Source organism: Drosophila erecta, unplaced genomic scaffold (assembly GCF_003286155.1).
Source record: "Drosophila erecta strain 14021-0224.00,06,07 unplaced genomic scaffold, DereRS2 tig00000092-arrow-pilon, whole genome shotgun sequence".
In the NCBI taxonomy this organism is placed as follows: Eukaryota; Metazoa; Arthropoda; class Insecta; order Diptera; family Drosophilidae; genus Drosophila; species Drosophila erecta.
Genome location: NW_020825207.1, coordinates 9,214,082 through 9,241,266, shown reverse-complemented (window position 1 = coordinate 9,241,266; position 27,185 = coordinate 9,214,082). Strand labels below are relative to the sequence as shown.

Genomic DNA, 27,185 nt, shown 5'->3' with positions numbered 1-27,185 from the left:
ATTTCAATGGCTACGAAAGTCTTCAAAAATAGAGTAGAAATTCGAAAATATTTTAACTTGTGTGGGGTGAAGATCCAGTCAAGAGTTTAAGAAAATAAATTTTGCAGGTGTCAAATATTAAATATTCAAATATTAAAACATCTCTCTCAATAAATTGAATTAAGAAAATAATTTAATTTATAGAAAGATATCAATCCGCTTTCCATAAATGTATGTCCAGTTCTGTGCAGTGCATAAAAGAAATTATTAATGTCACATTTCATTGGAAGCCTGCCACAGAAATGTGAAAAGTATTTGTTTATCATAAATACTTTGTCTTTCTCTTTAGCGTTCGCTGTCTCGTTCTCTCCCTCCTGCAAGTCCTGTTCATACGGATGAAGTGTATATTTTCTCGCATTGATTTCAAATAGCGTGACTGCAGGACGACACAGTACCACACGGCGTATGCGTAATAAATATTGAATATCCATATGAAGAAGTTGTTGGCCACAACTTCCCTTTGTCTGCTGCTTTGTGCGTGCGAGTGTGTTGGGAGTCCTTTGTTTCAGGTTTATTATTTATTATAAATGACTGCACACACGGACAGAGCAGAGAATATCGCTTAAACACTGTTATTGAGTAGGGATACGACTCCGTTTCAGGACCTTCAGTTTGGAGTATCTGTAAAGGAAACAGGTCAATCGATTCCGTTCTTTTTTCTGTCTTTGCTCCATTTTCTGTCTTCTCTGCCACTTCGTAGGCGTTTCATTGTGAACACAATTTTCAAACACAAACACACGGACCAGCTGCGCCATCTGAGCATTAATTAGAAATGGGTTTTCCACCCATACCCTTGGAATGAAACTTCATCCGTCTGATTGCTTTGTTATCGCTTTCCATTGTGCGTCGATTAAATGATGTGTTAATTTTTCACCCCTCCCTCCCTGGCATTCGGTCCGTCCGGATACAAGTATATCATGCAAAAAAGCTCCGATACATTCATTTAAATCAGACAATTACCATGCAAGTCGAGTCCGAAGGGGAGAAAGGCTGCACTTAATGCAATTATTTGGCATAGCACAAAGTTATTTCTGTGTCATAAAAATGGACAATAAACCAATTTAACTTTTGCAATATGCTGGCCAGCAGCAACCCCCGGGAAAATGCCGACAGCCCAGCGCCCCCAAACTTTTCCCAGCCTTATGCTTTCGGTCAAAATAGTTCGGTGTCCACTCTAAAAATCCAGCAGAAACGAACTCGTGCGGAGGGAGGGTCTTCCCCCAATTTCACGCTATTCCATATATAAATTCCCCCGAAAGCAGAAGGGGGCAACTCGAACCACCACCACACCACCACATGTGCCTGGGGGTCAGGCCATAACTTTAATATATTTCACTACGAATTATTTCTGACGGACACACACCCTCATCCCCTTTCTCTCTTAATGAATGAACATATTTCGGCTGTTCATATTATTTCTCCACCGCAGGTTGCCGGTTGCCGGCTGTCGATGCCTTTGCCCTTATTGTTATCCTTGTGGTTGGTGTATCTAAATACGAGCAGATAATTGAAATCGAGTGTAAGTAAGTGCACGGAGAGGTGTCCATGTGTGTTCGAGTGTGTACAGTGCTTAGCGAAACGTTAATGCCATTCCTGAAGATCAAAGTTTGCAGTTGATGTCTAGTTTTAATGATTATTTATGTATATGACATCCTGGTGGCCATAACTAATGGGCGAAGGCCCTCTGGCGATGCTTGTTGAGGTCATGCGGGGTCAAGATGCATCATGATTATAGCCAGAAATGAGGACTAACTGATGCACATTCAATTTTCAAAGTGGCAATTTTGTTCTATGAAAGCATTTATAATTACATTGAGCATAATAATTACATTGGTAGGCCAGAATTGTCCTCCTTTCTGCTTAATAGTTCCATTTTAAGATAGGCTCTGCCGGTAATTCTTAATAATTAAAAGCTGTTTAAGCGTCGTTCTTGCGGTTTAAAGTGTTTAATTAAAAACACAAGGCTGACAACAATAGCGGCGCAATATTGTCAGGTTTGGCGTTATGGCCATCGGGCTTTCGGCCATCATGTGTCACCCGCAGCAGCGGCAGCATAAGTTGCATCTGCAGCCGTGGCAGCAAACAGCCACGGGAGCAACGTCGGTCGCAGCAGCATGGTGCAACATGGTGCATGCAACAAAAGCCGCAGCGGTCATGTAAAGTTAATTAAATCAAGCGACATGTGTTTTAAATAAATTGAATAAACTCGGCATTAACATAAAACGAAATTAATTTTAATAGGCTTGCCGTAAGTTGTTAAACCAAAACTATAAACAAGTTGCCATTGTCGTTTGAAGCGTCCCAAGGAAAAGTTGAAAGACCAAAGTTTTAATGCGTATTTTTTTGTTTGTTTTTTTATGTGTTAATGCGTACAAGTATAGCATCATTATGCTAACGAATTTATGGCAAAAGCCACACACTCAGAGTCGAAGGGAAATTGGAATGGAAAACGTAAACTTTTATAATCAAATTTAGTGGCGCAGACATTTCTGGTTTAATTAATTTGTCGTCATTAACTTGAGTCGAAATGCGAGTGGCTTTGAAACGTGAGGAGAGCTGGCCGGAAAAGTCCTTGAGTAGGCGCATCCTTGGCTCTTCTTGTTTGCGGTCGAGGGTCCTAACCTTCGAGGCGTCGATTCACACACAAACAGAAATACACAAACACAGAAGCACAGAAACACAGAAACGCACAAATACTCGTACACTTTCATCGTCTGGCTTTTGTTTGTAGGGAACAAGAAACCGCAACTCGTGTGGGTGCTGGTGTATTTATATCCGCACCATGGTATCTTTGTATCTGGGGCTGCCGCATCTGATCCTTGGGAAGGTCACAGGCGCTACTGCTCTGCTTTTTGCATTAAGATAAATTACACACTCTGTGTGTCAAACAAGCATTTGTACTTGCGGCCAAGCGAACTGAATTATGGCACTTGGAGTTGCAGTTACAGTTGGAGCTGGCTAATGAATCCGTAGGCCGGAAATCAGGTCAATGCGATTGTAAATTATGGCTTAGTCGGCTTTGGATTTGGCCCAAAAACCCAAACACACAGGTGAATCTGCTATTTACGGCGGAAACACACATGAAAGGGAGCGCAGACCTGTATTGATTTTCTTAAATTCCGCCCACAAACTCCATCATCCCTCGAATTGCGTATACGCCCTTTTGGTGGCACATTCATTGATTGTGCTTGCGTGTGTGCTTTTCGTTAGGTTTTGGCCAATTGTACCTATGACTTGACTTCAATTGTGTGAATTTGCTGATGGACTTATGAAATGCCTGGCTAGAAATCTTGCCAAAACTTTTGGCCCTCCTTCGGCGTTTACAGCTGAAAATTGCTGCTTAATTGCTGAGCAGGGTTGGCTAATTTAGCCGACGATGGCTGCCCACAGCTCTGAGTACTACATCCACCTGCTGGTCGAACGTAAAAGTTTGCTCGTTTTTGGCCCGAAAAAAAGGGAAGTGCTGGGTGAAACAACAAACTTTTGTTGGCTGCCAGCGCTAAATGCTCGAAATTCTTTAAGTTTACGAGAGGAATGAACATTTGTGAACAGTTTTCATTTCCCTGCTTTACGGCTCCCCCGGCCATTTTCCTGTTTTCCCGCTTTTCCTGTTTTTTGTGCTGTTTTTTTCGGCTTTGCGTGCGTGAGGGAAATAAGGAGCAAAGTTTCTGTGTATATGTGTGTGCCTTTGCACCCCTTTTGTGCTGTTTCTATTTACGCAATGTCCGCAACTTTGGTCCAAAAACCAGGTGGATATTGAGGTTGCGTCTGGGGGTTTTTTCTGGGGGTCATTTCAGCGGGGGAGCGCTAATATTCGCCATTAAACTTTTGCTTGTTTTTCTTTAATTAACAACGCAAACATCTGATATGCTATCCCAACGCTTTTCGCCTCGTACTTTCCTTCTTGTTTTCCCTTTTCGTATTTTTTTTTTTCTGTTGTTATTTGGTCTGGTTTTTGTTGCTTACTTTGGCGTCTCGAAAAACCTTTATGAAGTTGAAAATATCCTTCTTTCCCTTTTTATTTTTGTGGGTCGCCGGAAAAGTTTGAGCGCTTAAAACTCGTTTCTGTTTACATTTCTGCGGTTGGAAAATCCCTCCCCAGATTGCAGTAATTGTAAGGCTGAGAATCTTTGCCTAAGCCCAAATTGTTTATGTAAATAAAAATGCGAGACAAAGGCGAATTTTCACACATAATAGCCCCGGCTAGTCATAATTTCTGATAAGCATTAAAAAGTTTTCCATTGCTGCTGCGAATAGTATTTCCTGCACTTTGTTGGTTAAAGCGGATTACTTACTCACATTCATCCGATATGCGAAATGAGTTTTAATTATTCAGCGACAGCTCAGCAGAACGGGAATCTGTGTTGGGCTTAGCTCGGCTTTCAGTCCATAAAAAGTCCACTTGAAAACTAATTAAACACTAATAGTTGGGGTGCAAAAAAAAAAAAGCAATAGAGAGCTCGGGTAAAATAAAACACATCTTAAGTGGCGGAAGTGACGGTCAGGATGGGGGTAAGTCGGGTGGCTGAGAGGTCCTGCCGTTGAACAAACAACGAAACGAAGTCCGTGCAGCCGGGCAAAAGTTTTTAATTTTGCTCGAGTACTGGCGGAAAAGTAAAGTACAAGGAAGCACAGGCTGCTGCGCGCGAATGAGTCTATAAGTTCTGAAGAACACCCCATCGCCGATCCCCTGAAAGCCCCTATCGACTTCACACAATGCGGAAGAGAAATGTCTTGCCGATGGAATAAAACAATGGCAAAACAATAGCAATGCGAACGGGTTCTGGATGCCAAATGGCCAGGGAGCCGGGTGAAAAAGGATAACAGACGTCGCCGACGGAAGTGGAGCGAAATGGCAAATCAAGAAAAGAAGCATGGGGCGTGGGCGGCAAATCCGCTTAAAGTGAAAATTATTCCTTTCGGCCATCAAAAGGGAAACCCCGCACACACCCACACACAACCACACACACACAGACACAGCCAGCCACATCTATTTCGGCTTCTTGGCATTCGCGGCTATGTAAGCTGTTGACTTATTTCCCAAAACTTCGATTTCGGCCCTCAGCCCATTGTTGTGAATAGTTTTGTTTGCTGGGGCTTAGCTGCACGGGAATTCGAGGCCGAACAAAGTGAGGAAAACGTTTAAGCCATTCTATTTGTATTTCGAATATTTCTGGGCGAGGGCACTACAAAAAATACTCCATTTCAACGCTCTGACAAGGCTTTCTTAAAGAAAATTGTTTGTTTGATGTTGCATTCTCTCTATGATATCATAATAAAACAAATTCTGAGAACTGCAAATAGAACCCCCGCGCCAACGTATTTTGCTTTCTAAGAAACTGTAAGATTCTAAAAGAGAAAATTCTGTATGTGATTACTTGTAGTTGTGCTTTAGAAATTTGTTTCCAAAAACACCTTGAGTTTTTCGGGATAGCTTTGAAACAACTTTGCCCATAATATATATTTTATATTATATATGATTTTATATATAGTATAATATAATATATATTTTATAATATATATGATTAGCAGAACTGGAAAGGAATCCAGTTTACAAGCGCCGAAAGTGTCTTCTTTATCTCCCAGTGCAGCACGCAGTCAAACTGAATTTAGTTGCCATATAAACCCACCCTAATCCGGCAGCAAATTAGTCGGGACTCCTTAGCCTTGGCCACCACTTAGACTTACCTTGACTGCAGCAGCGGGATGAAGTGGGAGTACGAAGGCACTGAGTAACTGGAGGGACTTACCTTTGTGGTGGCGCAGATGATGGGCAGCAGATGAGCCCGTGCAGCAGGGCGGCTCGTAATATAGATTCCAGGTGTTCTCATAATCCGCCCGGGCGTATTCCACGTGTACGGTTTGGGCGACCAGGACGAGGAGCAGGGCACTGAGGCTGCAGAGCCTGTGGTTACCTTTCCCCGTGGCACACATGCTGCCTGCCTGCCTTTTGGCCTGGCTAAAGTCGGCAATAGAGTATTTTTGTATTTTAGCGCTGCAGTTTGAGTCACTGACTTTCGCGGTTGTCACTTTGCTAACTGATTGAGCAATCTTTAACTGGGCACTGAGCGACATTGGCTGCGATCTATTCTGGATTCGGTGAGCAGAGAGATCGTCCCGTCACACACACATGTTCATTCCTTCGCTTCCGTTTCCGCTATCGCTTGCGACGCACTCGTTTTCCTTTCCGTTTTCGTTTCCGTTTCCGCTTTCCCTCTTCACTGTGGCGCGCACTTCGCGAGCAGCAGACACGAACTGAAGGCTTTCGCAACGAGGAAGTGTGTTAAATAAACACACTCGCTTTGGGGTTCGCTCGTCTTGGCAGCGTTGGTTCGGCTCGGAGTTCGGGAAAAGCCTGAAAGAGCGAGAATTTCGAGAGCGTTATTAGTTGGGAAATGCGACGCCGGCGCAGTGGAAAATGTACTGCGCGATGAGTGGATTTCCCAGTAATGTTTGTGTTTATGCCAAGTGTATTGAACTCATTTGCAACGGGCAATGTGCAACGTGCAACGTGCAGCGGAGTCTGCAGCGGCTACATTTTCAAGGGTAAATGCAGCAGACACTTTCGAGCCAGCGACTGAAGTGCATACAAGCCACCCACTGCCCAACTCCTGGAAAAACCGGACAGCCCAAAGCGAGAGCAGACGGCTAGACGAGTGAAGGGTTCTCGGATGGAAGGGGAAATGGGGATATGGGTATGGGCATGGTAACTTCAACCGGAATATAACAGAATCGGGGCTTTGAGCCTAGCAGACGCCTGCACTTAAAGTACGCTCGTGCATTATTATTTATGCATATGCCTGTAGTTCCGTGTGTGTGTGTGTGTCTGGGAAATTCTCCTCTTTTTTTCCCAATGCTCCGCATCGCGTAGCGTCGCGTGTTTCAATTTGCAATGCAACATTGTATGCTGCAAAAAGTTCTCTAAAGCCAGACATAAGTCACTCAGACAGGCCCTGAGGGGGCGGGGCGCATCGGTGCTGTGCGGGAAAAGCGGAAAATAGGGGGCGGCGGTGGGCATGGGGCCGACGGCCAGACAGAGTCGAGCCCAAAGACAATTAGGCATTGTGTGAGTGTGCGGTAACCTTCAGACAGTCGGCTCTTTCGAATGTCTTGCAGCTTACTTTTGCTGTTCCAGCTCTTCGACTTGGTTCCACTGACAGCGCAGCATAAATCGGAGTTACAGGGGAAGGGAGTTGGAAACCAGAACTCTGGTCAGTTCTGGGGGTCGGGAAAGTTTTCAGGAATTTGCGGAGACCTTTGTTTGACAGGCTTGTCCAGCTGCACTGTGGCACAGAATTAGCTTAAATGGAAGTCAAATGAAATAATTGGTGTAGTCCATATAGATGGATTTCCAAAGCACTCTAACCTAAGATGTTTAATAAGCAAGGTATCTTTAACTTTCCCACAACTCCTTTCATGTATTTGTTGAAAAACTAGCTTATATTCATTATACCTTCCGGTTTTCTTATCGTGCTCCTGAATGTAAGGCCACAATGCCATATGGCTTCAATGTCCAATGCAGCCGCCGAGGAAACGGGCCAAGAAGCCGGCACCCACACACACCTGTCGTGGCCAACGAAACGAGCTCCACAATTGCCTTATAAATGCCCTCAAACTTCGACTAAGCCCGGCGAATAACTTTGATTAATGTGCGCTTAAAGAGGAACCAAATACGTGGAAAAACCTGAACACAGTGAGGAGAAGAAACACAGCGGCAAAAGAAAAGGCGGGCAGGAAAAACAACGACAAAAGTTTTCATAACTTAAAGCCAGAAAGCTGGAGGTGGAGTAGGAGCTGGTCTAAACGGCGTGCAGCCAGCGGCTTCTTAGCCAAAGCGCAGTACAAAAACTTCTGCAATCAAGACGGGTTAGCAGGGGGTGGCTGTGTGGTACGGGCTTGGCGGTTGGTGGGGAATGGGGGCTTAAGGACCAGGGACTGCAAAAGGTTCAAGGCGCCGCACAACAATGTCAGGGACCCGCTGGCAGGACGAAGGAATCACAGCGCGAAAGCGTTAAAAAAGCGAATTGTAAAACAAGCAGCAAACAAACGAGCAACATTCGCTCAGGGCTGGTACAACAGGACCCCCCGCCCTCATTTAGCCTCACGCCCTCCCCCTTTTCCACACACAAAGTAGCCACACGATCCCAAACAACCCCCCTCTTAAAGTTGGTTAATAGAAAATGTAATTCGATGCATTTAATGTTGGCAACGGTTGCTGAATGGAAATCATTCTATGGCAACTGGTCGGGGAAATCCCCAACTTACCCCCTGCTATCATTTTCCCACTGAAAATTGGCAGGCCATGTCTTTGTCTATTTTTATGAGTTCGCATTGCATTCTGGCTGGCTGGCTGGCTAGCTGGATGTCCTGGGCACTCGCTCTTGTTTGAGTTGCTTACCTAATCCTTGCAAACAAGTTAAAAACGTTGTAAAACAAACAGCAGTACAAAGTGGGTGGGCTCACTGTTCAGTGGTTCAGTGGTTGGGGTGGTGCATACTTTTTTGGGGTTACAAATGGAATGGGGTTACAGTCAAAGTTCCCTACGTCGAATTCTCTGCAGCTCAACCGAAAGTTGTGGGGCACTAGCGTTTTATAGCGTAACTTTACAGACTTCTTGTATAACACAAGGCGTAATTTAAATGATAAGCGCAAGATCAATTCCATTTCTTTCCATTAGAATTAGAAAGCTAATTCCCAAATCCAAAATATATTTATATACGTGTATAGACACCAGTGTGGTTCGATCTGTGCAAGTTTGACTGTTGCGAAAGTGGGGGAAAACGAAGCGATTTTGACTGACATCGAGTGCCATGAGAAATACAAACAATCAAGCCGGGCGGACAGTTGCATTCCCTCAGCATTCCCCGGTCACCTTGCCACCCTGCCACCCCTCACCCACTAATTCACCCCTGCAGCAACTTTTGCAACCCCGTCCAACCCTTGGGTAACCTCAGCAACCTGCGGAGCGTGCCGCAGCAATGAAAACGAAGCGACAGCAATGCTAATAGAAATTAAGCGAAAGTTTGTGGGGCCAGAGAGGGGAGAGGGCTTTCCCAGCCAACCAGCCACCCCACCCCATGTAACCACCTGCACCACCCTGCTGAAGGTCGCCTGTGCAACGCTTGCTTTCATTTCGCTTAGCTGCTGCTTTTTATTTGCGACTATTTACATTTGCTTTTATTAATCATAAAAAAAGCATGGCTGCACAGAGGAACGAGAGCAATATTTCGCCGAAATTGCCAAAAAACGTTGACGCGGCTCGTGACCTCCGTTGGTTCGCCACCCACCGCCCATTCTGTGCCCCTCCCCCCGAGTTTGGTTTAGTATCCTGGCCTGTGCAGCACGAAAGTGCAATTTGATTTTAATGGCGGCAAAATGTTGGATTCTAGTCGCATAGCCAGACAGACGTAGAACCACCCATTCCCCTTAGCTGTTGCTTCCTGCCTGCAATCAGGAGCCATTTGTGTTTGTCGTTGATCCTCCTGGTGCAAGGCTCACGCACGTGCACTGAGCAAATTGGTCTACGCAGTTAGCTGGACTGCGGCCAGAACTTCTTTGTTGAAATGAAAGTCGAAGGCTTGCACTCCTTCTAAATTCTAATCAAGTGCAAGCTAGCAAGCAAACTGAAAACTATTAGTCTTGCGGTTTTCAGCAAAGTGTTTCTTGCAGTGTGTACACTCACACACACGCACACGGAGAATTTCCCCATGGAGTGTCGTCTGCCTGGTTCCGTTTTGCATTTTGATTGTTTTTTATGAGTGAGTGTGAGTGTGTCGCACGGAGTACGTGCGTGCATTTGTTTGTTTGTTTGTTTGTTTGCGCCGAATGTTTGGTCGAGAACTGAGGCAAACAACCGCTCGTCACTGTCATTAACGTCATTGTGGCTCCGGTCAGGAGCAGGACTCCAGAGCCCAACCGCCCGGTTGGTCCCGGTGTCCTGGTGTCCTGGTGTCGTTATGTCCTTATGTCCTGTGTCTGGCAATCGAACGGCTAGCGCGTCTAACAGTTTAAATTATTCAAATGACATTCTTCCACTGGCTGCGCCGACTCTTCCCCTAATTACATTTGGCCAAGGTTTAGTTCACGGTGCTCTCCACCCCGAACGAGAGCCACGAAAACTATCAATAATTCATTTATTTTCATTTAATTGACTGAAATTTCCGACGACACACGCACAAATGCCATTTGCATTGTATCCTCCCATTTTTTCAAGGCACGCCTTCGAGGGAAATTTATTGCCAAAGCATTGACCTTTAGTTGAGGATATGAAAATGCGGTCTTAAAATCAAATTGAAGGAGAAGGAGTTGAAGGAGCGTGAACATTTATTATTCTATTATTAAAAAGTGTAAAGGTTTTCTATTCTTGCAAATTCTTCGAGCACACTAAAGGATTTGTGCCACTGTCCAAGGAAAAATCGTAAGAGTGAGGTGTTGGAGTGAGCCTTCCGCTTTTGTTTGCTGATGTTTGCAGCAAGTCAAGTCAGGGTTGGACCTGCCTGGCTGTTGGTGAGTCTATGATAAGGGTTTCCCAGCGGCACGCACATTTGCCCAAAGGCCAGCGACCACTGACAGCCACCCAACCACCCAACCACCATCCCATCACAATGCAATGCTTGTGCATGGACTGAGCTCTAGTTTATTTGTTAATGGTTTATTTATTAATTCCTGCGGATTATCACATCAGACAGACATTGCCAATGGCAATGAGATAAGGCACGAACGGACAACGGAAATCCATATGCCATTTAGTCGAAGTCGGAGGGTGAAATTGGCGGAGGGAAATGCTTATCGGGCTGGCCGGGCTAATTCACGCCCCCTGCGAATCTTGAGCAAATTGCAAATTTGTGTTGAACACGTTGGCTCGTGTATTAATAATGGATAAGGAGCAGACTTCGCTGGCGGAATAGTTTCCCACATATACACTATATCCGCTTAAAAGTGCCAGAAACATGCGTAGACAATTTCCTTCGGCGCGGAGGTGTGGGTGGGCCGGAAATTTGAAAATTTTCAGCCAGCTTCGAAAGGGAAAACTGCAAGGGGATTTTCCAGCAGTGCGTTTGACAGGCTCTGAGTGTTCAGGCGTGTGTGAACTTCCGCACATGCACACTTACACACACTCGTACAGGCAGCCATTTAAGGAGAAACAAATTTCCCCAAAATATGTACGCACTCACTCACATATACAATATACAGCAAATTCTCAGCAATTAGTAAATAAAATGTTTCAACTAAAATTTTACCAACCCCGAAATCCACAAAGGACCAAGGGAAACACGACTGAAAATTGAGAAAGATTCGAATTTTCGTGGCTGGGTGTGGGGTTGCCGAAAAACCTTTTAAAGTATTCAATAACATGAAAATGCCAACCCTGCTCCACAAAATAACTCCCGCCACTTTCATTTTAACCTGATGGACGTGACAACAAATTGAATTTCTCACGCCTTCTGATTCGGTTGCTACAATTTTTTCGGTATTTTTAAACTCGATATGAACCCAGCCCCGAACCCCCTTAAAAGCATATAAATGTCATCAAGTTCATGTTAGGCGAAAGGTTATCGCAGGAATTTCATAAAATGAAAAGACATCCTAGAACTCGATTTTTGCGAGCGCATCGAATTACTAGAACTTCGGGCTTAATCTTGAAATGGTCGGAATTTTGATTATTTAAACCCTGTCCCCGGCCATAATCATGAAAATAAAGCCACTTAGCCTACGACCCTTTCCCCCGCCCCGCCCCGACTCATAAAAAAACAAAATTGAATGTCAAATTCATACTCGAGTTCAAATTCAAATTCAGACTGAGTCTGACATTGAAATTTGCATATGCCATGGCGGCGCTTACGTGTTTTGTTTGCTCTTTGTTTCTGTGTTCCCCAGCCTCACCCCACCCCCAAACAATTTTCCGATGGGGGGCGGTGGAAAAGCGTGGCGGCCTTTGAAGTGTGCCAGCATGGCGCTTAGCTGCTGATAATCCTTTTTAAATAAATTTGTTGGCACAAATCGTTATGCCAGCCCACTCAGAGGGGGTTCGAAACGCACCTTTTTTGGTTTTCATTTTGCACAACCCCTTTTTCATATCAACGCTGCGTTTTGTAGCTTATTCGCTTCTCTCTGTTGTGCTAAGCATGTTAATACACAGGAAATTAAACACTTATGCGGAAGTCATTGAAGAGGTAACTCGCACACATCCCACATATGCACAGAGAGAAATGAGGTAGTCGGTATTGCATTAGGCACAAGATTCACAACTCTTACAGCAAATCCATTTTAAATTGTAAACTTTACCTCATTTGAGGTAAGAATATATATACTTGCAATGCTAAATGAAGATAGCAGATTTTTCCCAATGTAACCATACATATGCACCCCGGGAATTAAGTGGAATTTGAAAAGCGTCTGAGCATTCAATTATGCACAGGACAATGCCAATGGGGCCAAGGTAACGGCGGCCTTCTGACGGCAAGTACAACTACAACTACAGCCAGCACGCCGATGGTAATGATGATCACAAGGACGTAACGATGATGCGGATGATGTCTGCCCTGATGTACATGTAGCACCCTTAATAGACACCCCCAAACACATTAACACACAGCCGACAGAGCCATGAAGAGCGGGGAAAAACAAAAACCCACAAAGCTGGAGCATGAAGAAAATTTCATTTAGTTTCCACTAACACGCTGTCAACAAACAGGGGCGGCAGCTTGGGGGGCGGGGCAGCTGGGTGCTTCCCTTGCCGGCGAACTTAAGCGATTTTGCATTTCATTACGGCTTTCATTTTTTTTTTTTTGCGGTAAGCTCTCTCTTTCGCAGAAGTAGCAGCAGCAGCAAAACAGAGCAGACAAAAACTGAAGATAAACACAAATACATAATCCAGGAGGGCAAACAAAAAGGGTTAACCCCGCCCACTTCTGGTCCAATCCCGAGCCCCCAAATCCCATAGCCACTATCCGTTCTCCTTCAGCCAAATCTGTTTTGTTGGTAACGGCTTGAGTTACTTAAATACTTTGTGCGGCGCATTCGAGCGCAAAATGAGGCACGGATTGACCCCCACAGGATTGTGTTATAAGATAATTGCTTAAAAGGATCAAAATCCTTTGGGGAGTGAGTCACAATCTCCGCACTGAACGGCGCCACCAGCAGTCCCATCAAGATGGACAGGCAGCGTATGCACAGCGCATATATATGGAGCACTTCTGATTGCCGTCTGAGTAAAGTTTCATTAAATCGCAAATTGCCATAATTCAACGCTTTACATTAGCCGCTCTTTAAAATCAGGGATCAGGAAACGGGGTGAAGTGGAGCGCCCAGCAGCCAGGCAGCCCAACAGCCAGACATCGATTAAATTGCGCAACAGAATGAACAGAATGAAGCAATAAACATTTAGGGGGCTCAGGACTCGGAACTCGGAACTCGGGACTCAGGACCCAGGACGATGTGAACTCGAGCCAGGACCAAAGCCAGGGCACACGACAAAGCAGAAAAATTACCGCAGAGTGTGTGTGGTGCTGCTCAGTAAAGTACACTACGCGAAAGAAGGCTCAAGAACTTACAAACCTTGTCTTTTCTTATTTTTTGAAGCAAGTTAAGCACTCACTTGCTTCATCTCGAAATGAGTCAAATTAGCTGTATTTATTAGGATTAGCTTATATATAAAAGTTTTGGTTTTTTAATTATAGCTTTAAATTGATAAGTTCCATATATTATAGTTTTTGAGGTGTTTTACAGCAATGTCATATGTTTCAGCTTCAAACTGAAATTGACAGCATGGGCCACCGATTGAAAAATGCCTTCAAAATGATAACATTTATTTCCCATTTTTGATCCCTTATCTTTTGTACAATCTTTTTCCGAGTGCTCTGTTTGTGTGAATATTTGCCAGTGGGTTAAACGTGTGCACATCGACGTCCGCATCAAATGGCCAAGCGACGTTTAGCAGTCGATAAAGTCATTCGGTGCAGCACGTGAATGCCGGCTAAGTTATGCATGTGTGCGTGAGCGCATCTGTATGTTTGTGTGTGTGTGTGTTAGCCCTCTGCCGCTCGGCCCCTCATTTTAAGCTTTTGTGATAAAGTAATCAGCTGACGCCGTCGGCCAAAGTCCAGAGTCCAGAGTGCGATAGCCATCGATGGATGTCAACTGGGGCCACGACACTGACCGTCGGTAACCGCAAAATGTTTATTGATTATTTACGACACACACACACACACAGACGTGCACATACACAGAGATGTGAAATGCATTTTATGTGGTTAAATATTGACGAAAATTGTATGGAAACTTTTAGATTTTATTTACACAACAAAATGTAAGCATAAAAAATATGTAAAATAAATCAAACCGAAAGCAGTCATGCCGAATTGGCCAGAACAAAACCGAATGTAGCCAAATAGCAAATCAAAATAGTTCGGCCAAAACAAATAGGAACATCAAACGATTGGTTCGGGCTGTTGGCCAGGCCCCGAAAAGCCTCTCTCTGGACAAACGCGGCGTCTAGACGGTATTGCATTTCGGCCATGGCCAATAAAGCAAATGCGAACATTCGTCCTACACTAAAAATTAACAACGCCGACGACACGTTTTGGCCAAAAGGGAGGAAAAAATGTTGGAAAAATGGGAAAAGTGAGAAAAAGCAAAAGGCATAAACCAAAAGACAGACAACTGACAGACGGCCAAATGGAATAAGAAATGACAGTGAAAATAATAAAAGTCCCGAATGAAAGAACACGGTCGAAAAAGGATGAAACGGGAAACGGTGCGGCTATGAATGAAAATCGGAAAATGCTAAGCAAACAGACACACACACACACAGAAAAAGGGCATAACTCCAAGTGGATTTGCCTGGGTGTCTGTGTGTGAACAGGTTGTGCACTGAAATAAAAACGCAACAATGCGCAATCATCATTATCGTTAAAAGAGGCGCTTACAGAACTAGACAAATTGCCACTTTAGAGAGCTGGACCAGGCCAAAAGCCAAAAGGCTCAAAGTGGCAACAGAAATAGCAACAGCAACAGCAACAGCGAAAACAACAGCAACATCAGCAACACTTGCAGATGCCACAACAGCAACATCAAGAGCAACAAGAGCGGAAGTTGGCGGCCACAACGTGCCGAGCGGACCAAGGAAGCGTCTATAATGACCTCTGGGCAAATGGGCCAACACGCACACGCACACTCACACTCGCTCGCACACAAGCACACAAGCACACACTCAGCAACACACAGCGACCCCGCATAAAACCAAAATGGCGCACATTAGAGACCCTCGGCGCACAGAAGTATGCTACGCTTGGCCATTTCAGGCTATGCTGGCTAACCGAAAACGACCAAAGAGCAAAAGAGCAACAAGCCAGCTCGCAAAAACACACAGAAAATAGAAAATAGAAACACGAACAAAAAAAATAACACTCATAATCAACTGCCGCCGAGTGAACAATGAATGGAATCAAACAAACCCAAATAGCAGCCGAGTTCAGCAGCACCATCAACATCAACGGCAGCAAGTTCAAGGTTCAGCGTCTCATTGCTGGCTTTTGTTTAGTCGTCGGCAGAGCTAAGGCCAGCACTTTTTTCCATTTCGCCTTTTTGGCCTTAATTATAGACACGCACACGAGCACACTCAGTCGCAAACATGAAGCTAACAATTATGCTGGCTTCTGCAGAGCAGCAACAGTCAAGCGCAGCAGAAACATGAGCCTCGAATTCGTCGTAATCCACAGAAAGAAATCAAACGCTTTCATTCAATGGGTGCTATTGATGATTATGAAATAATACCCTCTGTAATAGGTGTAAATACCTAATGTTATTTATTCATTATTTCGGGGCAAAACAATAAAATCTAAAATCAATAAAATCTTTCCAATAAAATCTAACAAGTATCTTTTAGGCTTATAGGGCTTAAGCAATATAAGTAATTGTAGGGCATTCAAGACGGCAAATTGTTGCAAAATTTATAGACAAGTGCCTAATAAACTGTTTTCAATAATTAGCAGTCAAGAAATAATACTGATTAAGAGGAACATATATGCATCAGTCTACAAGAAATCCTGATAAAGGACTATTTTAAAAAGCAATCTATGCAGTCCTATTTCTGCGACTTTATATCACGAACATTTGTTTATAGGTATGGAAAATGCCCTATCTTCATATAAACACATTTTTTCGTACTGTAAGAGTGCCTGGCAATTCGCAGGCATCTAAATGCTTTCCAAGAGCCCTCATTAATAAGAGGGTCAGATCCCTACCCCTTCAACCCATTTTCACCCTTCTTGAGGGCTCTGATTGCTGCTGCTGCTGTTCATGCAATGGCGACGGCAATTATTGTTACAATTAAAAAACCATTAGGCGTAATTTGGTTACTTTGTGTGGCTCCTTTTTCTCGGCCATGTTTTCAGAGTACAAGTATTTGTTTGATTGGGCCACACGACACTTCCGCTGGAAGGGCGGCGGAGCACGGAAAACGCAATGAAAACATTAATTTGCCGCCTAAGAATCAATAAGAATAAAAGTGCGCAAGTAAAGCCAGGAATAACTAATCCCCTGGCTTAGGTATTTACCTCCCATTTCAAAAATTCATGGTAATAACGCAGAAATTGCTTAATTCCATTTAATAAGCTGAAAATGTCTCTTTCCATCCGGCAACTGAATGTGTACACACGGTGTGTGTAATTTACTGGCTTTCCTGGGAGAACGTAACCAACTTTGAAGTTAACTATTTATGAAATTGAACTTTGGCTGCCATTAGCGCATAATTTCCCCATTCCCTTGCTCAAAGGGAAGTTCGGAGCTATTTCTCAAAACGTTTTCCCTCTTTTATTTTCCTTTTTCGATTTTTCTTTTGGTTCTGGTTTATTTATCTTTTTTTTTTTATTGTAACACACATGCAACATGCCACACAGGGCAAAATGGCCGCAAAGTGATGGGCCTAGTCTGCCATTGATTGGCAGCTGTCTCACGTAACCCCCAACTCCCCGATCCCTCGATCCCCTAATCCAGAAGACCATGCCCCCTTTCATGCCACCAGCTGAGTGTCAAAGGCGCTTAAACGCTTTGAACCCGCCGCCTGCCCCGCCCTCACTTCCCTGTCCCTTCCTTACCCAACGAGCCATTTCTTTTTGGCCAGGTTCTTTGGCCACTTTTTTCGGCACTGGCCAATCTTCTCAGGCTCCATTGTGCGCCGCGAAAAGAGCCGAAACGCTTTTTGTGCCCCTGCATTTAATACCCTAACTGACTGCGGCGGGAATTCCATCGCGTTTTTCAACCCTTTGAAAAATAATTACGCCTTTGTCTTAAGCGAGGAATTTCAAGAATAGTTTTGATATAGTGACATTCTTTCAAAATGCGGCAGAGGCATTTGTTAATTATATGCAACTTCGATATGAATAAAAAAACAATGCGGCTTGTTTAATTGAGAGACTCATTCTTTCTGTAAGCCATTTTAACGGCCTCCTACCGAATACTTCGTATATTATCTGTAAATATAAGCCTAATAATATTTATATTCAATAAAAGCCACATTAAATTACTTATATCCCATAAGTTACTTAATCTGTTGTATTAATGTATTAAATATATGAATTCAAAAAGAATAAAAAGGAACTGCTGGTAGTAGATTACACTTTTCCTGACCAGACTAGATCTTGAAGTACTATGCTAAGGTGCCAAAAAGTTAGGGCATCCAGCTCGCGACTTCGCCGCATTTCTTCTTGACCCCGTGGTGCAGTGCTGCGCTCATAATCACCAAAAAACAGACGGAGGGTCGGAGTGCTTTTGAAGTTCTTTCTGCTCGCATTGTTGTTGGGCTCTTGGGCGGCCAAGGGGGGTATGCAGAGGTGGGGCGAAGGGGGGTTTTGGTGGGGGGTGGCGGGGCAAGGGCATGCGGAACAACCTCGACATGCGATGCAATCGCCAGCACTTTTTGAACCAGCTTTTGTGTCTTGGTGGCGTTTTTCTCTTCTTTTTTTTGCTGGTAGCCGCTACTCGCAAATGGCAAATCGCGAATCGCTTGCTGCAAGTTGCGACCAGGTGGCTACTGTTACGGCCAAGATATTGCACACTTTGCTCGAACGCAAACAGAAAAAACAGGCGAGAGAATGCCGCTTAGAGCTGTTCTAAGTGGCAATAACAATTTGGCCGTTTGCATTCGCAATTTATGTGCTGAATGGGCCAACTTGGCTGGCTGCACAAATGCAAATGGCAAACTGATGGCCAAAAATAACTCCTTTGTCTGCCACACGCTGCACTCCGCACTCTTTTCTGCGGTTCAGTTGTGCAGCTTGGAGCCACGAAAGAGAACGGGTTGCAAACAAGTTGGGATCAACTGGTCAGCGCGGGTAATGCAAAGTGAAACACGCTTGGCAGGTAGCGCTCAGGTGGGATTCTGATTGGATTCGGATTGGAGAGCGTTGCACAGTCGTTTGGGGATCGAGATTTGTATATTCACCTCACTGCTGTCGAGTTTCGTTGCACACTTGTCACTGAAACCTCTGTTTTTGAGCTAATTCGCTTTTATTCTTCTTGTTTGTTTCTTCGCACTGCTTGCAATTCGCACGAGTTTTCAACTGGGTTTTTAACGGCGCTTTTCCGCTTTTGCACTCTTCCACTTTCCCGCTCAACCTCCGCACACCATGACCGTTCGAGTCGCGATTTCAAGACAAACTGAACAATCCGTCGCTGTTGCTTCGCCGCCGCCGAAGTCGGCGGGTCTTCGGCGTTCTGTGCTCGGCTTCGCTCTCATTCGTTTGGCAGTCGCTGAAGTTCGGCGAAAACGAGTTTCAGGCTGGCAATGCCGAGTCAACTGTTACTGGGAACACTACTGAGCTCCTACCGGCATTTTTAACAGTTTGTTTTGCTGTTGAGCCTACAGACTTCACAGTGGGAACGGTCTAATTAATGTTAAAATTGTCTAAAAAATAGTAAGGTAAAGAATTGTAAAAAAAAGAGTTTAATTCTTTATCATATTATATTTTTCTTTATGTCAAATTGTATTTTAAATGTACTACTATTTCATACCTAAGCTTATTCGTCTAAGAATGATGCATTTCACCTTTTTAAAAATCGTGCCCCATTTTTTGCACAGAAAACATGGAGTTTAAAAATTTTAGTTTGTTTCTAGCTTCTTTTGAAGAAGTATTTATTTGATTTAGCTCCACTACGATCGGGGCTTAAAACGTAGTTCAGGTATAGGAACCATTTGGACTTGAAATCCTAATGCAAATCCACAAGGAAAAATGACAACTGCCGCACAATCTCAATTAGTTCATGATAGTAATTGATGTGGTGAGCTGCAAGAGTCATTTCTGCAACACCTTCTTTGGCGATTATAGAACTTTCACTTAATTGCCATAAATTGGAAGTGCCAATACGTGTTGCATTAAACTTTCAGATCCATTCGGTGAGCGGCCAATCAAGTGATTGGCCACAGATTGTGCGGCGGCGGGAGGGGGTGGTAAAATCAGTTGGAATTAGGGCATGTGGAATAATTTATGCTCGAATTAATAATGGCACGTAGCCAATCATTTGAATGCGATTTAATTAATTTCCCAGGCAGACATTCACCTGAAACAGGGCTCCATTCCGTAATGACAGGACTTAAGCCACTCGTTGGCCGAGATGGATATGCACTACTTACGCCCGCTTGTATATCAATAAAATCAAATAAATATATCGTTTGAGGCCAGGGCCATCCACCTGAGATCCGCACGCATATAAATAACCAATGATGCGGCATTTATCTGCCCGCTACTCCCACTCCTCGTATCCCACTGCTGGCCATCAGTCTCGGCTTACGTTCCATTTAAAATGGTTTTCGGTCCGTCCTGGGGCCATTGAAACTAAAGACGAAGAAATTGTTCTTTCAGTGCACAGGGAAAAATCGGGGTCGCTGCAAAATATTTATACATTTTGAATAGAATAACTTACTCTCACTTGGCTCAATAGTTTTCTTCAACTTCCCCTTTCGGCCTAATCGATAAGCTCCCTGAAGAATAGGGATTTCCACAGATTTCTCACAGTGCCTCTCCGCCATTGTTCCGAGGGAGCTGGCAGGACTCCGCCAGAGCCAAACTTGGGGCTAAAAGGGATAAACGTTTTTAGCATGGCCTGCACGATTTTTATGCAAGGAACGTGTTGTTGCTGCCCCAGCCCCTTTTGGCTCAGAGGCTCTTGGCCATGTCCGTGCGACTGTTTCGCGTCATTTGCTCTCTGCTGGATCGTAATTTTATGGCTGCCAGCAGCTTCTTGGGTCTCCAATTGCCGGGCCGGGCATAGCAGGCAGTCAAAGCAAACGGAAGTAAACTGAAGCCAAAAATTCTCGTTTTTATTTGACGAAGCGTTCAGTTCCCAGAGCATTCCTCCAGAAGTTGTCAAAACAAAGCGAGCGAAACTAACAATAAGTGAGTGGAGAGGCGGGCATCTGGCTGGGAAAGATGGAGGATGGAGTTGGCTCGGCACAAGGTGGGCCAACAATGGGCCAACTGCATCACCTGGCATCGGACCAAACGGCAGGCGGAGCCGAGAATATCGCTTACCAACTCGTTTGGCAATTGTTCTCAATTTTCACATTGAAAACTAAGCGCCAGCGCTGCGAAAGAGCCGCCCCTCAATAGTATCATCCATCCCTAGGCAACCCCTTTAAAAGCCACCACTTTTCGACTTCATATTTGGGCTTCCAATTTGAGTGGTGGCCGGGGGGAGGGGAAGTGGGCTGGCATTAGGGGGTGGGTGGACCCGAAGGGAGGTGTCAGCGGCACAAAGCCAACTGGATTTCCGCAGGCCAACTCGGGTTCGCTGCAAAAATGGCTTATAGATCTGCTGCAAAACACTAAGTACTAGTTTTGTGTGAATTAAACTAATAAATTTAAGTTTCACATTACTGAAGCATTTCATATTGAAATTTTGATTTTCCCAAGCACAAAGTAATTTTTCCACTTTTTGCCTTGAGTTCCTAATGGTTTCTTCGAGTGCATTCTAGCATCCACCTACGACTTGGCGCTGCTGGCCATGTGGCTGCTACACGATTGCTCTTTGGTGATTTGGATTCCCCGCTCACACACATGCACACACACGCCCAAACAAAGCACAAATTGTTGTATGTAATTGTGCGTTGGCACACACGCACACACACATACGCGCTCGCATTAACACAACAACAAGTGGAGCAGCCACACGAGCTCACCTGCCGCTGCGTGCGCCGAATTCCATTGCATACTTGGCGGCGCCTGCTCGAGCATTCCTTCCCCTGCCACGCCCACCGCTGCAGGGGTACCTTTCGCCCCCGGCCCCCCCACACCCCGAAGACTACGAGCCTGTGCAAATAAAAAGTGATATACGCGCGACACTGAATGAATATTAATCGCTTTCTTTTTGCAGCTCCCATTCAGTTGGCTCCCTGGCCCTTTGTTTGGACCATCTGGCCGGCTGATTTGGCAGCTTAAATGATTTCCGCTTCGACTCGACTGCGTGCGGAATTCACGGGAATTTATTAGTTAAGTCTAGCTGATTGTTCCTGGTCTGCCGCTTGGAATAACTCCGCTTCCCTTGATTTTCCGTCTGGGTTTCATTTCCTCTTCTTTTTTTTTGGAAATTCACACTGTTGTTTGCGTGCGGGCGTGGCTTTCACTTTTGCAAAGCAAAGCACTTAGTTGAAACAAGGAAAAATAAATATAAAATGCCTAGCCCCACTCATTAGGTACACTCAAGAAAATAAATGAATACCAAAGTATGGTTCATCAACGGAAATAAAATACTCTGTCACTTATAATAGTAATGCGTTACATGCTGCGCTAAGTTGTAGGGAATCCCCGTTTTTGGGAGTGCAAAAGCCCCTTGAGCCACAACTTGTCATAAGGGTTAACACCCTGCCTTTTTTTGGCCTCCCCTTGTACTTGGCACCTTTGAAGGGCTTCACTGTGCCCCTGAAAAAAAACCATCACAAATTTCGGGCATTCAATTTGGGCTCCCGGTGGATTCAAAGTTTGTTTGGCAATTCCTCCTGCCGAGCTGTTTTTTGTATTCTAATGAATTTTTCGCATTAAATTTCGCAACAATGAATCGCTTTGTGTCGAGGGGTTCGATGTCACCAAGGTGTTTGCATCGCTTGACACCTCGGCTGGTCGATTGTGGCACCCCCAGATAACCCCCCTCCCTGAGTTATCCCCCCTGAGTCTGTCAGGTGTTTCCGCAAACATGTTTGCATGTTTTGCCACACAGAATTTATAGTTAATTTTCAATTTTGTTCAACAAGCTGCACAGACACTAACGCTCACAGGCTCACATAGATTTGAATGAATGGATTCCATTTTGCCGGGACGCTAGGTGGCTGAAAGGGGGTTGGGATTGGGGCTGCGAAAGGGGCGGAGCCGGCACCCAGTGTCAAAGGCAAACTTTGCAGACAACAAAAGCCCAACGCAGCCTGGGAAGGAAGATGCAGGATCTGAGGACAAGAACACGACACAGGTGCGGAGGAGGGGAGAAATTCAAACTTTACGCTCTCCATTCTAATTGCCAGTGCTACACCCCTTTTTTTTAGGTGTCACGGACTACGCCCATGCGGCTTTTGATTCTCTGTGGTTGGTGCGTTTGCAAAAAAAAAGACAACTAGATAATACAAAAATAAAACTCAGACACACTCACAGCGAAACTAATCTGCTAGTGAGCCCCAGCATGGCACACTCACTGAGAAAAACAAATTTAATCAATAAACTCCAAAGTTTTAAATGTAGCGAAACTGGTTGGCAAGTCCACAAAAGCCCATTAAAATTCTTCGAAATCGTTTTATCAGTTTTTTTTGCGTTGTTCGTACATAACGTGTTATCAGCTGAATCAAATATATTCATTTTTTTATAAAATGTGTAAAGTACATTATTTATTAATTCCTCGAGAACGCGAGTATACAATTTTTGTATATATTTTTGAGCATGTTTGAGTATACAATATAATATGTTTGTATTTTCATTTCATTTAATGCTAACTAGCTTAAAAATTACCATTATTACTTATATATTCTCCAAAAAATTAAAGTTGGGATACCTAAATCACGCATTACTCTCATTAAATATACCAAAATAACAGTATCTATGGCTAGATTTTGCTTTATTAATAATGTGTATTAATAATAGACACATCTGCATGCTTCAAGCATTTAAAATATTCTTTTTAAAGTTCGTAAATTATGGTCTATAACTTATTTTCCCCTGTGCATTCGGCTCCCTGTGCTCCAGTGTATACATAGAAAAGCAATTTGTTTGCGGCTCTCACTATTGTTGCATGATTATTGTTTGTTTGGATGCGTCTGTTCCCCAACCGAATCGCGACTCGAGTCGCCTCCCCGAATTTCCGCCCATTTCCCGCCAGTTTTCCCCACCATCTTTGTCACACTTTTTTCCAGCAGCCGCACTGTGTGTGTGAGTCTGTCCTTGCGGTGTATTTAACCTGTCTGCTTGTTGGATTACGACAACCAGTCCACAGACAGGCGGAGATGGGGCTTGTGGGTTGGCAAACAGAACAAAACGGGCAACAAAACATGTATCTATTCATACGCCACTTTGTGCCAAAGGGGGTGCCACCAAAGGGGTGGGCAACGGGGTGTTGGCTGGCTGGGGGCAGGACGGGTAATGCAATACGCATGCAACGATACCACAAAAGCCCCAGAAGAGACCCAGAACCCATAACCCAGAACCGAACCCACACCCCCGGCCAGACTTCCACTGGGTTAGCAGACATTTTAACGCTTATTTTACTTTTGGCTAGGAAAGCACACCCCGCAGCAAACGGCATGTTCACACTTATTTGCCCCTACACTCGGCTCAACTGCGTTTTAACTGGGCTAGAAAAGAAAGACAAGCGCACTAGTATTGCATTTGCACGGAGGTGTGCATTTGAAGAAAGTCCTGGAAGACATCGTACATGAAGTAGGACCAGAAACCTAAGAAACAGATTCCTTAAATCAAGTATTTCTCTCGGAAGACCAGCGGATAACTACCTGCAATGTATTGAAGCAGGGGAACCACAATTAACATTTTGCCCTCCAGATGGATAAAGTATAGGATGGAGTTGTACAAGAGCGTGTAGATGAATATGCAAGCGGCGAACAGCCAGGGCACGAAAAGCCAGTGATTACTCTGCGAATGACAATTGGAGCTCATTGACGAAGTGATAATATGAAGTTTTTGCCTTACCTTGGAGGAACCCACGAATAGAAAGATGCCGCCGACGATCTGCAGCAGGCAAACGTGACTCCACACATCGAACCCCCTGCACTTATTGATCTCCACCCACGTGATGGTGAATCCCACTATAAGGAGCGGCACAATAACGGTGGAGCCAGCAATGGCCATCCGCACGTGGTGGGCATTCAGCGATCGCAACATTTTCTCCAGCCCAACAGAACCCGACGAGCAGACTATAACAACTGGTTATACCTTCCAATCCAGGGCGCCCAGAACTGGGAGGCCTTATCAGAAAGCTTACTCAGAGTAAACAACATATTATAAATTGAGTATACGGCGATCCGAAGCTTAGATGCTCTTGCAGTCATACGCAGCAATATTTTATTATTCTCTAATGTTTTTTTGCGGTTTCGCTGATGAAGTTCTTGATTATTTTATAGGGAAACCGCAGATCGTAGTAACTGAAAATTTTGTATTGGTATCGCATTTAACTGGAAATTAATTTATGGGCTTATCGCAAACATTTGTGAATTCTTTTACCTACATTTCATTTCATTTTTGTACAAAAGGAGCTATTATTGCAATGCTTTTATGTTGTTACATTACCGAGAGCTGCTGATGAAAAACTTTAACCAGAGTGGAGGTTATGGAGCTTGTGCCGCGATGGATGTTGCCCTTAAGTAGCTGAAGCTTTTCGCGTAAATTAGCCAAGTGTAGACTTCATTAAGTTGGGCCAGTAAATTAAGTGCTAATGTCGAAAGTTTTGACCGACAAAGTGCGCAATGAAACGCCGTAGTTGTTGCTGCTATCCAAAGCGATGTTGTTGTGCTTGATATTTTTGCGCCACTCTTGCTGCGGAAACAGCCAGCGGCGATAGGAAAGCAAAAGCAGGAGCGGCTTCATCCGAATCCTCATCCTCATCCGCATCCGCATCCTCATCCCCAGAAAACCGCAACAACAACAGCGGGCGTAACACCAGAAATTAGGGTCAACGTCTGGCATCGCATGGAGCTATACCCTTCCACGTGATTCATATAATTATAAATAGCATGACTGTACTGATTTAAAGCAAATGAAAATTAATCAATACCAGCTTTCCGTAGTTATAACAACTTATTATTCACTTACTGTGACTATAATAAAAATAACATTCTAATCTCTTATTTGCAGGGTACACGCGCAGCGGGATGAAATAGAAAAGTAGTAAGGAGGCTAAATTGATGATGTAGACCAGCGCAGGAAAATTGCACTCACTTTCCACGGTAACCCCGGCACCCCCTTACCTCCTTCGGGCCAAAAAATACAAGGGCAGCTGCCACGCCCCCACCACCCACTAATTTTGCCCGTAATGCCTGCGTGAGGCAAAAACAGTCTGCAAATTTTTAATGCTTTAATCTTGATGCTAATAAATCTTGAAGTTCCCCGGCACTTTTACATTACTTTGGGGTGCAAAAGGGTTTGCAAGGCGAGGTGGCAAATACAATTAGACAGCTGTACGCTTAACGTTCTTAGTTTAAGCCAATTTGAATGCACTTCGGACCCCTTCTAGCCCACGCCCCTGGGTAATTGCAAGTGACACTTGAGGCGAGCGGCTTGCTGACATCGCCTCTAATCGAATTTCGAGCTGTTCGGTGCGTGTGGCCTGGCCATTGATTAACCCTACCAGTTTTCCATCAGTCCATGTGGTGTTGTGGGGGGGGAAACTTTGGGCATAATTTTCCCTGGTAAAAGTTGGCCACAATGTCATCAGCGGCACTTGCCGCACTTCTTTGCGGCAGAGGGATGGATCAGGACATACTTCCTGTGACACAGAACTGTCAGGATGGCGTGTGACAAATTTTCGTTATTAGAAGAGGGCAAAACTCGTTTTATTAACTTGAAATTTATGGCCAGTCATTTGGCAAAGACAAATTAATCAAAAAAAAAAAAGAGCAGCCGAAGCGCTTGCTGCTTGGCTTTTATTTCCGTGTACATAAATTTGTATTTAAAAATGAGTTAGACGCGGAGCTTTGGCTCAATTTCACGCCAACTCGGCTACCCAGATTCTCCCACCTGCCAAATGCCAAATGGATCCCATTTCTCTTCGCCCTTCCAGACTTTTCTTATTATGTACGAATTTGTCATTTCCTTCAGCTGAAATGCAATTTAAATGCTGCCGCGTAGCGAACAGGAATTTTAATGTTCTCCTTTTTAATGGCAAGACTTTCGAGCGTCGGCAAGATAAACAATCCTGATGTCTTTGGCGAAACCATCACCCAGCACCCAGCACCCAGTCCCTCATGAACTCTCTTATTTGTCCAGCAGATGGAGCATATGCTGACCACTTTGGTTGCCCTTCTTTATGAGGTGGACGCTTAGTTCCCTCGCTTCGTGCAGCAAATGGCGGGGAAGAAAGTGCAAAAATATGTTGCACATAAATTCGTATTAAGTTTGGCCCGCTGTCACTTTTTCTTCGCCGCCTAAGCAATGCGGGCAGACAGAGTAACGACATAATCATAAATTTAAATATGCAACCCAGAGTTCCTGCCCCTTACATCTCTGCCAAAAAAGAAAAAAAAAGAACGGAAAAGAATGGCGGCTGAGTATGAAAAAACGCAGAGGAAACCTTGGCCTCGCAAACCTTGGCAGTGACAGTTTCACTTGGGCTGGCATAAGGAATTTCCCCGGCTTGCCAGGCACACATGCTCCCCAGCTTTATGCGTCCTAAATGGAGTTGTTTTCCAGCCGTCGAGTTGGGAAACCGGGGACTGGGGAAACTGGGAAAACTGGGGTCGGGGAAATCGGAAGCGCCACTCTCCGCTGAGAAAGGTCTTTATTACCCAACGATGGAACTAACCTGGAATCAGATTAAGATGGCCACTTGGGGTTCAAGTGTCACCCCTAATGTGCATAGGCAAAGCCATTATGGCATGATTCAAATTGTATGTAAAAAGTTATACGATTCATGTGTAGCCTCTAATTGAAAATGGGAATTACTTA

The 27,185-nt window shown here is 44.4% G+C and overlaps 2 protein-coding genes across 4 annotated transcripts in view; both read right to left on the bottom strand.

Moving 5' to 3' along the window:
• LOC6548841 (semaphorin-2A) overlaps positions 1–18,741 on the bottom strand; it is a 45,875-nt gene extending 27,134 nt beyond the window's left edge. For all 3 annotated transcript variants that reach the window (XR_003407837.1, XM_015156232.2, XM_001975319.3), the window contains exons 1-2: positions 18,482–18,741; positions 5,790–6,394 (exon numbers count right to left, since the gene is read on the bottom strand). Coding sequence is in view for 2 of the 3 variants with exons in the window: in XM_015156232.2 (XP_015011718.1) it covers positions 5,790–6,114 (325 nt within the window). In the remaining variant the exon portion in view is untranslated. The remainder of the gene's footprint in view (positions 1–5,789; positions 6,395–18,481) is intronic.
• A 4,212-nt stretch (positions 18,742–22,953) lies between these two features.
• Positions 22,954–24,422, bottom strand: LOC6548844. Its single transcript, XM_001975322.3, has 3 exons — positions 24,216–24,422; positions 24,020–24,158; positions 22,954–23,962 (listed from the first exon to the last, which is right to left on the bottom strand). Exons 1-3 carry the CDS (start codon positions 24,405–24,407, stop codon positions 23,886–23,888), a joined length of 408 nt encoding a protein of 135 aa, XP_001975358.1. The 5' UTR covers positions 24,408–24,422; the 3' UTR covers positions 22,954–23,885.
• Between the last annotated feature and the right edge of the window lie 2,763 nt (positions 24,423–27,185).

Excerpts from the sequence above, each read along its gene's own strand:
- LOC6548844 (XM_001975322.3), bottom strand. The coding sequence starts at position 24,407 with ATGTTGCGATCGCTGAATGCCCACCACGTGCGGATGGCCATTGCTGGC. Across the intron at positions 24,159-24,215 it reads TATTCGTGGGTTCCTCCAAG|AGTAATCACTGGCTTTTCGT; the intron begins GTAAGGCAAAAA and ends TGTCATTCGCAG. Across the intron at positions 23,963-24,019 it reads CCTGCTTCAATACATTGCAG|GTTTCTGGTCCTACTTCATG; the intron begins GTAGTTATCCGC and ends TCTGTTTCTTAG.